Below are 13,320 nucleotides of genomic sequence, written 5' to 3'. Positions count from 1 at the left end.
AAATAGCCACGTGGAGATGCCGTGTAGTCAAAGAGAAAGGCAGCACCATTTAATTCTGCCTTCCACTCTGCTCTCAGTCTCTTCCTTCACCTTTTTGTAGCTCATACATACATTTTTCTTCCACAAAATCCAGAAGCCCGTAATTAATACAAGTCTTTCTCTCACCAGTTGCCCTTTCCCCCCCACCCTCCATCCTTCCTATGGGTTTCCCACCAGCAGCTCAGCTGTGGCTGCAGTCTTACTTATCCTACACCCTTCCATATGTGCCCTTGGCGCAGCAGGAAAAATATGAAATATTTGCCCCAACATACTGTGTGGCAATATGTAATGGCTTTCAGGTGAAGTTATTAGTAATATCTTACCTTTTATGTTTTGTATGGTTCCGCATTCCATTTTATGAAAACAAACATGCGGGATTTCTTCCTTTTTGCATGAAACAGAAGGCAGAATGGTACAAAAATCATCGGCAATAGAAATCACACTTTCCCAGGCTCTGGTATACTCATGTATTTATATTGCAGATGACTGATGCGATAGCTAAAGCTGATGCACTGTCCCATGCAGACAGGGTTGCTGGCTAATGGCTCCATGGAGCTGGTCGGTGGGAATCTTAGCTGCGATGCAGTCCAAGCTGCCAAGATTCCCAGCACTTCCAAGGATGTTTGCCAAATTGTCTCTGCCGGGGTTTTATGCTGTCAAAGCTGATAGCTTTCTCAGGGAGGTAGCAGTTGAAGGCTTCAAGGTATTTTTAGGAAAACTAGCCAATTGGTTCTCTTGCTGACTTTTAGTTGGCAGGTTAAGTGTTTTAGTTTAAGAAAAAAATTCTGGGTGTATCTTCTTACAAAGGGGGAAAGAATGTGTGACTAATTTTTGTAACAGTGATAATTCCTATGTAAAATCATGATGAAAATAAGCAGCAGACTTAACTAGTTATGATAAATCCTGTGGTGTGTCATGGTCTTCCAGCCTGTTTAAAATACAGTGTCTTTTTTAACTGGGATTTTTAACGTATTCTGTTAGTTTTCTGTTTTTTTCAATTCCTAATTAATTCATTTATAAAGGCTTACAGCTTGCAAGGGGAGGGAGGGGAAAATTTGGGCACTTTCCCATGGGAAAGTAAATAGAGCTTCCCCAAAGAAGATTTTTTCTTTTTTTTTTTTCCCCCAAATACAATAATTTTCTTAATCATTAGTTACATACTTAAAACTTGACATAAGGCAGAATTTTATCAGCATTTCTTAATATATGTAAACTGTTATATGGTTTTTAATGTAGTTTTTAATGTACATTTTATAATGTTTAAGAGGGTTCCGTTTTTTCCTAGTGAATGCAAATTAAGTTACATTGAGGTATAACTGAATTATATCTGCTTAAATAGATTAGGAGAATTAATTTTTGAGATAATCACTTCCTTATTGGATCATTTTTGGAGCCTTGTGGAAAAGGGTGTACGTCTCTCAGAACTCCACAACACCTTACGGAGAGACCAAAGCTGACGCTTTCTTCTGCGGGTGCTTGTAATGTGGTGAACATTACAAGCTCTATCTATCTCCGCTTGTAATGTGGTGAACAAGGACTAGATTTTGGGAAAGACTGAAATGTCGCTGGCTGCTGTGTGCATTCGTGGCTAAATAAAATACCAGTATTTCACATGATATACAGTTCTTCATAAAGACATGTCTCTTCAGCTGTCAAACTCTATTTTCACTTCTCAATATTGGGTGGGAATTGGTTATTATTAGAAGTAGCAACAATGGTATGTAAATTGTAGCGTTTGAGCTGCACATTAGAATACTGGAGGGAATCAGTTAAAGCTTTAGCTAGTGTGGGAAAGTTTTATATTGTGTGTCACTTTTCTGTTGCTCCACATTAATACAGCAGGCTTTGCTTATGTGAAACAAAAGGCTTTTAATTATTGCTGGTTTTCTTCCCGTCTACATAGAGAAATTAATTGCTCATAAAAACATCAGTTGAGTTTTTAATTAAGAAAAACCTTCATAGAAAGTTGTTACAGAAATAATAAGATCATTTAATTATTTTAGGGGAGTGGAAAGGGATGGGTGGAAGGGAAAATTCTTCAAAGACCAGAATTTTCTTTTTGTTTAAAGAAAGTAATTAGATTTTTTTTTTCATGAAGCACTTCTGAGTATTTTAACTCTTCCATAGAATCCTTTTATATTTGCTTAAAAAAATCCCCAAACTTTTCTTTTTCAGAATTTTGACCCCAACCAGTAGTTTCCAAGATATTTGGACCCTCTATAACTTCCTCATAAGCAACGAGGTATGAAGTTTTCTTCAATGTTTTGTCAGATACACTTCTGTTACTGTTTTTTATTTAAAGTAGTTATGAGGTTAGCTGTCTCATCATTGTGTTTCCACTAAGCTAGAATTTTGAAGATTTGCTCTTTTTTATTAGGTGTTGGACATAAAAATGTATTTTTGATTGGTACCTACGAAAAGTTATTCAAATCTCTACCAGTGTTTGAGTTGCTTGTGTGACTTCCTTAGTGCGCATTTGTGCTGAATGACTCACCATTGAGAGTAAAAAGCCTTGAAGCTGAAGTTACCAAAACATCCCTGACCTAGTCATTTAAGAAGAGAGCAAGCGAGTGCATTGCATTAGGTAGTTCTATGGAGAATATTGGCTGCAGTTCAGAGAAAAAAAGATAAATTGAAATTACTAGTTATTCATGAAGTTTTAACTGATCTGTGCTGAAAGACTTTAAGAGGAGAAATTGAAATGAATGTTTGGAGTAGAATAGAGGTATTTTTCCATTTAGTATATGTTGTGGGTTGACCCTGGCTGGACGCCAGGTGCCCACCAAAGCTTCTCTGTCACTCCCCTCCTCAGCTGGACAGGGGAGAGAAAATACAATGAAAGGCTCATGGGTTAAGATAAGGACAGGGAGAGATCATTCACCAATTACTGTCACAGGCAAAACAGACTCGACTTGGGGAAATTAGTTTAATTTATTGCCAATCAAATCAGAGTAGGGTAATGAGAAATAAAAACTAAATCTTAAAACACCTTCCCCCACACCTCTCCCTTCTTCCTAGGCTTAACTTTACTCCCAATTTTCTCTACCTCCTCCCCCTCAGTGGCACAAGGGGACGGGGAATGGGGGTTGCGGTCAGTTCATCACAGGTTGTCTCTGCCGCTCCTTCCTCCTCAGGGGGAGGACTCCTCACACTCTTCCCCTGCTCCAGTGTGGGGTCCCTCCCACAGGAGACAGTCCTCCACAAACTTCTCCAATGTGAGTCCTTCCCACAGGCTACAGTTCTTCACGAACTGCTCCAGCTTGAGTCCCTTCCATGGGGTGCAGTCCATCGGGAACAGACTGCTCCAGCGTGGGTCCCTTCCACAGGGTCACAAGTCCTGCCAGCAAACCTGCTCCAGCGTGGGCTTCTCTCTCCACGGGTCCACAGGTCCTGCCAGGAGCCTGCGCCAGTGTGGGCTTCCCACAGGGTCACAGCCTCCTTCAGGTATCCACCTGCTCTGGCGTGGGGTCCTCCACAGGCTGCAGGTGGATATCTGCTCCACCATTAACCTCCATGGGCTGCAGGGGGACAGCCTGCCTCACCGTGGTCTGCCATGAGGCTGCCTCACCTGCAGCCTCACAGGCTGCAGGGAAATCTCTGCTCCGGCGCCTGGAGCACCTCCTCCCCCTCCTTCTTCACTAACCTTGGTGTTTGCAGAGCTGTTCCTCTCACATATTCTCACTCCTCTCTCTGGCTGCAGTTGCGCAGGTTTTTTTCCACCTCCTTAAATATGTTATCCCAAGGGTGCTAGCACCATTGCTGATGGCCTCGGCCTTGGCCAGCGGCAGGTCCGTCTTGGAGCTGGCTGGCATTGGCTGTGTTGGACATGGGGGAAGCGTCTAGCAGCTTCTCACAGAAGCCACCCCTGTAGCTCCCTCCGCTACCGAAACCTTGCCACACAAACCCAATACAGGATATTACATATTTCAGATTTGCCATCCTCTCCTATACAGGAAAATATATTTGGGTTTTGGGCCTCTGCATATCGGGTGACTATATTTACGGAATTAACGTGAGTCAGAATTTACTCATTTGCTATAGAACTGTAGGGTAAATTAAGAGGGGAAGAAGAATTATTTAAGGTCTTTTAGATTTGTGCAGAAATTGTTAGAAAAGGGAACTGGAGTGATATCACTCCTATTATATACAATCATGATTGTTAATTTGTAATATTTGGTTTTACAATATATAGCACGACTTTTTTATGTACTGTCTCAACTTGAGAGCCTGTTAGGTAATGCATTAACCATATCTGTTATACCAGCTGTATAATTTTAATCGATATGTGATACTTGGTAAATTACTATGTTAATTCTTTGTTCTTTGTTTTAGATAAATAACAGTATAAAATTCACTGCTGAGGAGCTTTATGAGTGTGTTTCACAAGAGATGTATCGGTAAGCCAATTACTGACCACATCAGATGGATTTTGAGACAGCATTTTAGCATGTACTGTATTAACCAAAGTACCATAAGAGAAATCATTTGGATAAATAAAAAAAATCACCATTGTAGGAGGGGCATAGGGAAGATGAGTGGGGACACTTTCTTTTTTTCCCTTTTTTTTTTAATAACCTACTATTACAACAGAGTAGGAGAGGACAGAAATTAAATTAGAGATGAACCATTAGCATCTACACAGTGATTTTCAGCTGTTTGACTTTGAGGTGAGATGTTGGTCCTTCTTTCCTCTACCAGTTTTGAATTCACGGCTTAGTGGCAGACAGAGCCAGTATAGGTCAGCATTCATTGTAAGGTAGGTTAGAGCATGAGACTGTATTTAAATGAATTTGATTATAACTGAAATTCTGGTTTGGTGAGGTATTTCTTGTAACAGAACTCGTTATTATGAGAACTTTGCTTAAATGAGCAGAGGAAAAATCCTGCGATTCTCAAGGCAATTCAGGTAATTGAACTGTACCATGAAAACTGGGCATATCTGCAGTTGCTGTGCTACATTGTGGCCATCGTTATTAAAGTCATAAATTAAGCCATTGTATTTTACTAAGCCATTTGTTAGTACAGTTAGAAAAAAAGGAGAAACAAACTTAATATTCCAAGTACCGTTTCCATTTTAGGAGGGTTTTTTACAGTTCAGTCACAGGAAAATAAATGTTCTGTTGTATAGCTGAGTTAAAGGCCTTGGAAACATTAATCTAAAAATGAGTGTCATGCAAGTCTTACAGTTCTCTGCTGTAAAGTTTCTGGCTCATAAAAAGTTTCTTTCTGAATTTGTGTAACTGAGGGCTTGTAAATCCAGGTTCTGTGAGGTTTTTTAAAATGCTGTAATTTTTTAAAATAAATCTTAAGTGGATAATAAAAGACAGGTAAATATTTTCTTTGATGTTCCTATTACATGGGTATGAATTAGCTGTAACTTGCCAGGCTATGAAGCATGGTTCCATCAGTTGTGTAAAAGGCTTGCAGATTATTTTAATCCGAGTAGGCAAATTATTCTAAAAATCTTTTCTTTTGCCTGTATTGATACAGATTTCCTAAATCTTCTGTGAAATTGCTAGGTCGGGGAGAAAAGTTATGCAGGGAGGGAGAGATTCAGTCTATGTATCAGTAGCGAAAAGTAGTTTAGAAGCTTAACTGTCTTGATTTGGTGACCAGGACTTCTGTAGTTCTTACATTTTCAAACATTTGTGGGCATCTCCATCATTGTCTGTATAAAATCTTCAGTGTACATGCAGCCTTTGGTATTGTGCTACGGGTAGCAAGGGAACTGCAGTTTCTTGATGTTTGAAAGGTGTCCCCTAGGTCCATATTGTATCAGAAAGCCTGAAAACTTGGACTACTGTCGTGAATTCTGCATGCCACAGTAGATTTCATGGCCAACAGAAATGTTCTCACCAGAACTTTAATTTTCTGGATGAGCGGTACAGGGCAAGGGTGACATGTTTGTTACATATAAGTTATGTACTTTGAAAACATTTAAAGCAAACGAAGCAAAGATTAAGATCTGTTGCTATAAATTCAATCCACAGATTTTCAAAGTACTTCTTATGTCTAATTGTTGTTCTCAGTTATTACAGGAATGAACCTATTCGGTATTACAGAATTGAAATAAAATATGACTCCACCCAATAAAGCAGAGATGTTAAATAAGGTTTTAAAAACACTCAATTAGAAAGAGATGTTCCAAGAGTGAAGGCACAAGAAAGGAGACTGCTTTAAGGCAGGCTGAATTACTTGTGCTTCGGCAGAAACATGCTGAACAAAGTGTTTCCCCTTGCCTCAATTACCAGCAAATGTTTTTACTTCAACCTAGGCTCTGAATTCTTTGGGAGATAAATTCCTGTCTAGAATATTTGTACTCTGACTGTTCCTTTTTCAGGATACACCAAAGATGCTCTCGTCTTGAAATTTTGATCCAAAGGGTTTCTCCTTATCTGGAGAAGGAAAAGAACTACTTGGAGCTAAATAGCCAAAGCCACATGCACAATTCTCACTGCTTTGATATCCCTAAGTGGTACTATAGGCTTTGGTATCTCACAGTAGCCTTTAGAAGATGCCAGCCAAGGACTAGGGTCCAGATCTTTAGGATATAAATGGAACAAAAAGACTGACCCTGCCCCAGAGATCCACTGTAACTATTTTTTGCATCTTCAACAAATTTACAAAATAAGTTTTTCCATCAGAAACTCTTAGGTGATTTTTTTTTTATTTTATTTTATTTTCTGAACTTGCCTGCTAGTCATCTGGTAGATTCCATCTTCCTCTCATCTATCTGAGTAGTGTTGACCTAAGACCTCTCCTTTTCCAGTGGGGTTGCCCCCCATCTCCCCCCACCGCCCCATTGCTTCCACATCTTCCCTGTCCTTATGTTGGTAGAGACTGAGATGTGGTGGGAGCAAAGCCCTGTAACAAGGCAAAAACTGTCCACTGTACTGAGTTAGATCAGTCACAGTTAACATCGCTGTTAGGGGTCGAGGCAGTAGCCTGCGAGGGAGGACATGGCATTATACAAAAGTAGCAAAGGGCAGGCCTGGCCGCTGATTTCTTCCTCGGTACAGATCTTCAGACCTGATAAAGTGGGCTTATGAAAATTCTAGCCCAGTGAATCTTTCTTAACTGGAATGAAGTTTTTCCCTTCTGAATAGTGGGAACATGCCACAGTCCTGAGCTGCAGAATTAAGTAGATCAAGGGAGATTTAATTAAAGCCCTCGTTTCTTCCTCCCTCCCTTCCCATTCAAGTGTGCGCTGCAGGCAGTAGGGTTGCTGGATTGCAAGAAGAATTTCAGAGAGGTCACTGTATTTTTTATGGCTAGCAGCTAATGTGAAGACTTAGTTACCTGTTTAGTACTTTCTAAGGCTTTTGAATTTTCACTGTTGAGCAGTGAGCAGTTTGTATCATTTAATAAATGACAATTTGATGTAAAGGGTAGCGGTAGAAAGAATTAGTCAGGCTTTGTTTTGCAAGCCTATGATCATGTCTGAACTAAGAAAAATCATTGTTTGGAGGCCTGAACATCTAAGTAGCACACTTGAAAGCTAAGTGTTACTTTCACACTGCTCTTCTTGCTTTTCCACCTGGTTGCATCTACCTTGCAGTAAACTGCCAAAGGAGGTGGATATGACTGCGTTAGGCAGGGGTTGGGAAGATGTCGATGCCTCTGGAATGGGCACCGTCATAACGATACCAGTGTGCTCGATCCCTCTGGCCAGGCATTCCCCCACTAACCCAGGAGAGCAGCCCTTGCCTCCGCTCGTCCTACCAACCGTGGGGCCAGATTTCGTGTGTGGTGTAGTCAGAGCAATGGTTTGGATTATTGTCCTGATACACAGTCTGTGCTGATCAAGCGCAAGACTGCCTGGCGGATACCCTCAGGGAGTACTAACGGCATCATTTGCAAACCTTACCCCTTTTCCTGTTTCTTGACAGTCATTTTCAGTGCCCTGCATGTCCCTTTCTGCCAGCCTGGCACAGCTGGGTGTCACACACTGGTGTCATGCATTTCATGGAAGTTATCTGCATTCCAGTATCCACCATTCTGTTTTTGAGGGTGCAGAAATAATCTCTCTTGACCTGTTTAACATTATTTCTAGTTACTGTAGTAACTATATTTGAATTAACCTATTGCACTGTTCTTGGGTATAAAAGTCTGCATGTAGTACTATAAATACTATTTACCATTTTAACAGTTACTCAGTGGTGACTAGAATGATGTAGGGAAAATTTTAATTGAGATAAGGGTAATGAAATACTCATGTCTCAGCCAATATATTTTTCTGCGCTGGTTTTTAAGAGCTCTTCCTGAAAACTGTCAAGGCACTCACTGCTGCGGAGGGTTTATAACTTGTACTGCTGAGGCGTCCCGATGTTCGCTCTCATTCTGTACAGAGACTTGACTGATAGCCCGAGTAAGTACACTGTGTGCTTACTACTGGCTGCCCCTAGTGCCTCACTCTCACCAGTGTCGAAACTGAGTCAAGGCGCAGTTGTAGCTGATGAATGGTGCTTGTTCGTCAGGAGGATGGATGTTCTTTCGTCAGAGTAGCTGTGCCAGTGCTATAGGTTATTGCCAGAGAAATGCTATACATTTAGACTCCTCTTTGTGATAGGATTCATCTCCTGTTCTGTTGGGCTGATCTGCCAAGTTTATGTTACTTGTGAGAGCAAAAAATACTGGGAAGGGTATGGTGCGTACTTTTAAAAGCATCCCTTCATTTGAATTGTATTAAAATATATGTATTTTTTTTTAAGAAGTTGCTTGAGTGAAAAAAAATAACAAATCTGGCTGTTGGATATAAATCTGCATAGATACAGGCATAAAGAAAATAATGTGTGTACATTTGTGTTCAGCATAGGAAAAAATTTATTTCAGAGGCTGGTCCGGTAGCCCTCAGGCTGCACTTGTGTGACTTAACCTGGCTTTTTTTCCTCTTTTTTTTGAGGAGTACCTCTTAAATGGTCTTTTGAGAAAGTATCTTTTGGAAAACCAAAGTTACGGAATGTTTTCTGTGTAACCAGGTTTAGATTCCTCTTTTGAAACAAAAGTCTGAATAGTAAATCGGTGTAGTCAAGAGATTTATTTTGTGTGTAAATACATTATATGTAAATATATGAAAGACGTTTGAATTCAACCTTCCAAAATCCCCATTCTGTCAAGAAACCTGATATAAGTGACCTTTCAACGCTGATTATTTTTTAAAACTACCTTTACATAACACAATGAAAAGCAAAAAGTAAAAAGGAGCTCTGCCTGTTCACTGAGTTGTGGTTTGGCTGTTTTAAGGTGTTTGTATAAAGTCCTTGATTTTAGCAGCTTTAGAGCAAAAGTCACTGCTAATTCTTGGGTTTTATGGAATTGCCTTTTTGATTATACACATCACAACTGCATAGTTTGTCTTCTGCCATATCCGTTTTTAGTTAGAGATTGTATTAAATTGTATTTTGCGTCAGGACAACTGGTTTGAAGCTTCGTAGCCACTTTCCTAGTAGGAAAGCAACAAATAATTCCTAGTAGCTGCTCCTCCTCGGAGGTTACATTTGGTTGCAAATACCAGAGAAGAGCCTGCAGAAACTACCCAGCAGATAATGTGTAGAGCAGTTGCTGTTTCATCAGTACCTCGTGTGCTGAGGGGCTGTTGCGAGGGTGTGTGTAGACAGGAGGGGTGCACAATACTAGTGGCAGAGCATGTCCTCTTTTCCCCAAGGGGGTGAAGGGGAATTTTTGCATCTCTTGCATGTCATGCTTGTCCAGGCAAGAACATAAAAATCAGTACTAATTGTTTAAAATAACAATTTTTATGTATGCATGAGGTCATTTTTTTAAACTCTTAGACTTCAGCGGCCTTATCTCTGGTTGTTTTATTTATTTTTTCTCCCCAAGTGCAATAGCAAATATGTTTGTAAAGTACTCTAGCTTAAGTATAGAAATGGATTTCTTTTTGGATTGTTTTTTTCCTTGCTGTTTACCATTTAACCAATTTTACCATCTAATTCCAAGTTCAAATAGAAAAACAGGAGCAGGTATTTTGGCAATTTTACAGCTGGGAAAAAGGCAGACTGTGCAGGGAAGACTGGTCAAACTGTGTGAGCAAATAAAAGTGCAGCAGACCTGCAGTGGTTCAGTGTCTGCACGTGATTTTTATGAAACTAGACATGGGGAAATGACATCGTGGATCTGGTCGTTTCTCCAACATTTGTTAAAGCACTCTGAGGGATGGAGGCTTTGTTTCGCTCTCTTTCAGAAGAACATTAAAATTGGAAAGGTTTTTCATGTGTTGAACTAGAGTGGCTGCTGTTTAAACATTAGACACCATTTGTCAGCCTGCCATATGGTCCAAAACAGGAATTCGCTCTGGTTACTGTAAATGCATGCTTTTGTTCCAAAAAAATATTTCGTATAGTGCTTTTTTTCTCAGTGCAGGTGTCCCATATTGAATATGTGACCGTAAGTCCCTTTATGAGTAGCTAATTTAAACAATATTTAACTTGTAGGAGCATAAGCTTGTAATATGTTGTCTCTGATTGGTGACACTCCACAGATTATCAGAAAAATTAGAGGTGTCAGGCAAGTGCAAGAGAAACAGGACTAGCTGCAGATGGAAGTCAGATTATCCCAGAAGCCTAAAATCAGTCTCTGACCGTGTTGCAACTGTGGCTAGAACTTGTTTCTATCTATCTGCAACACATAAACCTATAGGAAATGTATAGTTGACTTGCAGCTTAAACACATTCAGTAAAAACCAGTAACATTTTATATTAGTTGAAGGCTCAGTTTTGGGTTGAGAAGACTGAAGTAATGTTTGCTGTGTGGCTCTTGGATTGTTCCTTTTTAAAGATGTCATTGCAGGATACAGCAGTGGTGAGCCAGCTCTGTCATAAACTCCATCTTTTGCTATAAAGATAGAACTACGTCTGGATTTCCAGGGATACTGAGTATTCTCTGCTTTTGACAGAGTTAAAGCATGGCATTAGAATCCCTTTGAATTTTATTTTAAAGGAATATACGGAAAGATTCCTGTCTATAAAATGGGTTCATTGTGTCCTGATAACCTTTGTATCTTCTCTTCCCTAGGGCAAGGTTAGAAGTTGGATGTTGCCAGCTGGCGCAGCTGGAGCACACTATTAAGCAGTGTCATGCGTCGGTTGACACAGAAGCCAAGAACAGGGGCTGGCTGTGACGCTTGGGTCAAGGCTTGGAGCTGCAGTGCTCACCCCCTGCTTTTTTGTTGTCCAAACGAAGTCTAACAACTCCTCTGGCGTATGTGAGGGAATATTCCAGGAACCAAAATTCTGCCTTCTTTTTTCTTGATGGTGCTGTTTCATATTTGAGTTGAAGGAAAAAACCAGCTAGTTGCGTACATTAAATATCCAAATTTCTGCGAAGAATCGCAAGCTAATAGAATTTTCTGTCGCAAGTGAGGGGCTCTGGCTTGATACAGCTGGTTTGGTGTGCAGCAGATGTGCTGGGCTGCTGTTCTAAATTCCAAACATTTGTGTTAGAAGCTAGGTCTGTTAGTGGTTGTACAGGAAAAACCCATGTAAGGCATTTGTTTTGCTGATGGTTGAGAAGTGACAAGTGAGAAAAAAGAATATATTGTGACACCTGGGGGTCTGAAAGAACTGAAGGGAAAGCAGCTGAATACAAAGCCAGATACCCGTGGTGCTTGCTACCCCTACAGATGTGAAGGAATGAAATGTAGGTGCAATGTATGTATGCTATATAAGGCTGAAGAGGATATAGAATGGGGAAAGAAATGGATTGATGCTCACTTTTCTAAAAAAAAAAAAAAAAAAAAACAAAGAAAAAAAAAAACCCACCCTCATGCAGGTGTGTTTGTCCTGAACCTCTTTTCAGAGCAAAGGGATGTTTTGCCTTTGTTAAAATATCTACTTAATCTTCATACAGTGGAAGCCTGCTAGCAACACTCTTTTGGAAAGCTCCTCATCATCCTGTTTTGCCACCTTCTCTTGCAAAGGCACGAGCGGCTTTCCCTCTGCGGGTTATCCTCCATGACTTGTCCCATCTCTGCTCTCTGGGTGACATCTCTATTTGAATGTACAGTTTGTTGCTTTCCAAAACTGCTTTAAGTCCATGAAACTTTCTAAAAGCCATTTTCAATGCTGCTGTGGCCTTGAAAGCTACCTCTTCTATGTATGTATTTGTACAGAGATGAGATGACTGGTAAAGTGCTAGAAGTGTTTATTTTGATATTAACTTTTGGATGGATTTGTAAAATCTTTATTGTAAAAATCTAATTTATTGTTACAGTAAATGGCAGTTAATTCTACATGGCAGTTTCTTTGAACAGCTCTATTTTCACTTTGCCTGATTACTGTGGATCAAGTTTAATGCAGTTCTTGCCCCCAGCCACTTGAAAGTCAGAGAGAAGTGGGTTGGTAGAGTTACTGTCAGAGCAAGATTCATTTTAAGGGCTATTTCCATTCAAGTTGTTATCCCACAACTGTGGGATAAGTGTGTTATGCTCAAATAAGCTGATGTCGGCAATTCATATCGTAGATCTAGGAAGCTGGCTCAACTTAAGCATATGATGTGTCTGAGCTTGCATCTACTTTTGATACACTTTAGGGGAAGACAGCTGATGCCAATGAAGACAACTACTTTATATTTTCTCATACTGACTCTCCCTGTTCAAATGCACCTAGCTTTACAGCTCAGAACAATCAGTATGTTTCTTTGGTCTGATGTTTTCCTACTCCAGTATAGAGGTGTAGCTGTCTGCTCATGCCCTGCTTCAGCAGGACTACTTTGTGTTACGTGGTGTGAAAGGAGCTGTAGCAGAGGGCTGTCATGAGTATTGGGATCAGACAGCTACAGCTTATGAAGACCTGAATCAAAGCAGTAAGCTAAGACTGTGACTGGGCACAGCTGAACTTAACAGCAAGCTGGTGGCTTCATTTCCTAAAGCTACTTGAGTAATGCAGAGGAACACAGCTGAAGGAGCAGATCAAGTTTCTTACAACAGTATTGGGTGTATCTTTTCACAACAGTGTTAACACACTTTTTTTCCTCCAAGTTCACTTGGCCCCTTTCTCCTCTTTAATGTGCACAGAGCTTTTAGTAAACTGATCCTGAGAGCAGCCTGTAAGTAGGTAAATCTCCCTGCAACAACAGCAGTAGTGCTCTAGGAGCCAGGTGCTGTCTGCTGGCTGCCTGCTCTGAGATCTTTAGACTTCTTTGGGGAGGGTAACTCTCACATGGCAGGCAGAAGGTGTATGTGGCACTTCACCCCCAAACTTGAGCAGTTAAAATATCCTACTTTGTCTTCAACATACATCTGAAGTGTCTTATTTTAATGTCGTA

General features: G+C 40.4%; 1 protein-coding gene across 4 annotated transcripts in view; it reads left to right on the top strand.

The window, feature by feature from the left end:
• SWT1 (SWT1 RNA endoribonuclease homolog) overlaps positions 1 to 13,244 on the top strand; it is a 43,798-nt gene extending 30,554 nt beyond the window's left edge. For all 4 annotated transcript variants that reach the window (XM_075507826.1, XM_075507823.1, XM_075507822.1 and 1 more), the window contains 3 exons: positions 2,215 to 2,281; positions 4,372 to 4,436; positions 11,071 to 13,244. In XM_075507826.1, coding sequence (XP_075363941.1) covers positions 2,215 to 2,281; positions 4,372 to 4,436; positions 11,071 to 11,176 — 238 coding nt within the window. In that variant the 3' untranslated portion in view covers positions 11,177 to 13,244. The remainder of the gene's footprint in view (positions 1 to 2,214; positions 2,282 to 4,371; positions 4,437 to 11,070) is intronic.
• Positions 13,245 to 13,320: the final 76 nt, after the last annotated feature.

Source organism: Mycteria americana, chromosome 7 (assembly GCF_035582795.1).
Source record: "Mycteria americana isolate JAX WOST 10 ecotype Jacksonville Zoo and Gardens chromosome 7, USCA_MyAme_1.0, whole genome shotgun sequence".
Taxonomy (NCBI): Eukaryota; Metazoa; Chordata; class Aves; order Ciconiiformes; family Ciconiidae; genus Mycteria; species Mycteria americana.
This window is presented reverse-complemented; position numbering and strand designations above follow the sequence as displayed.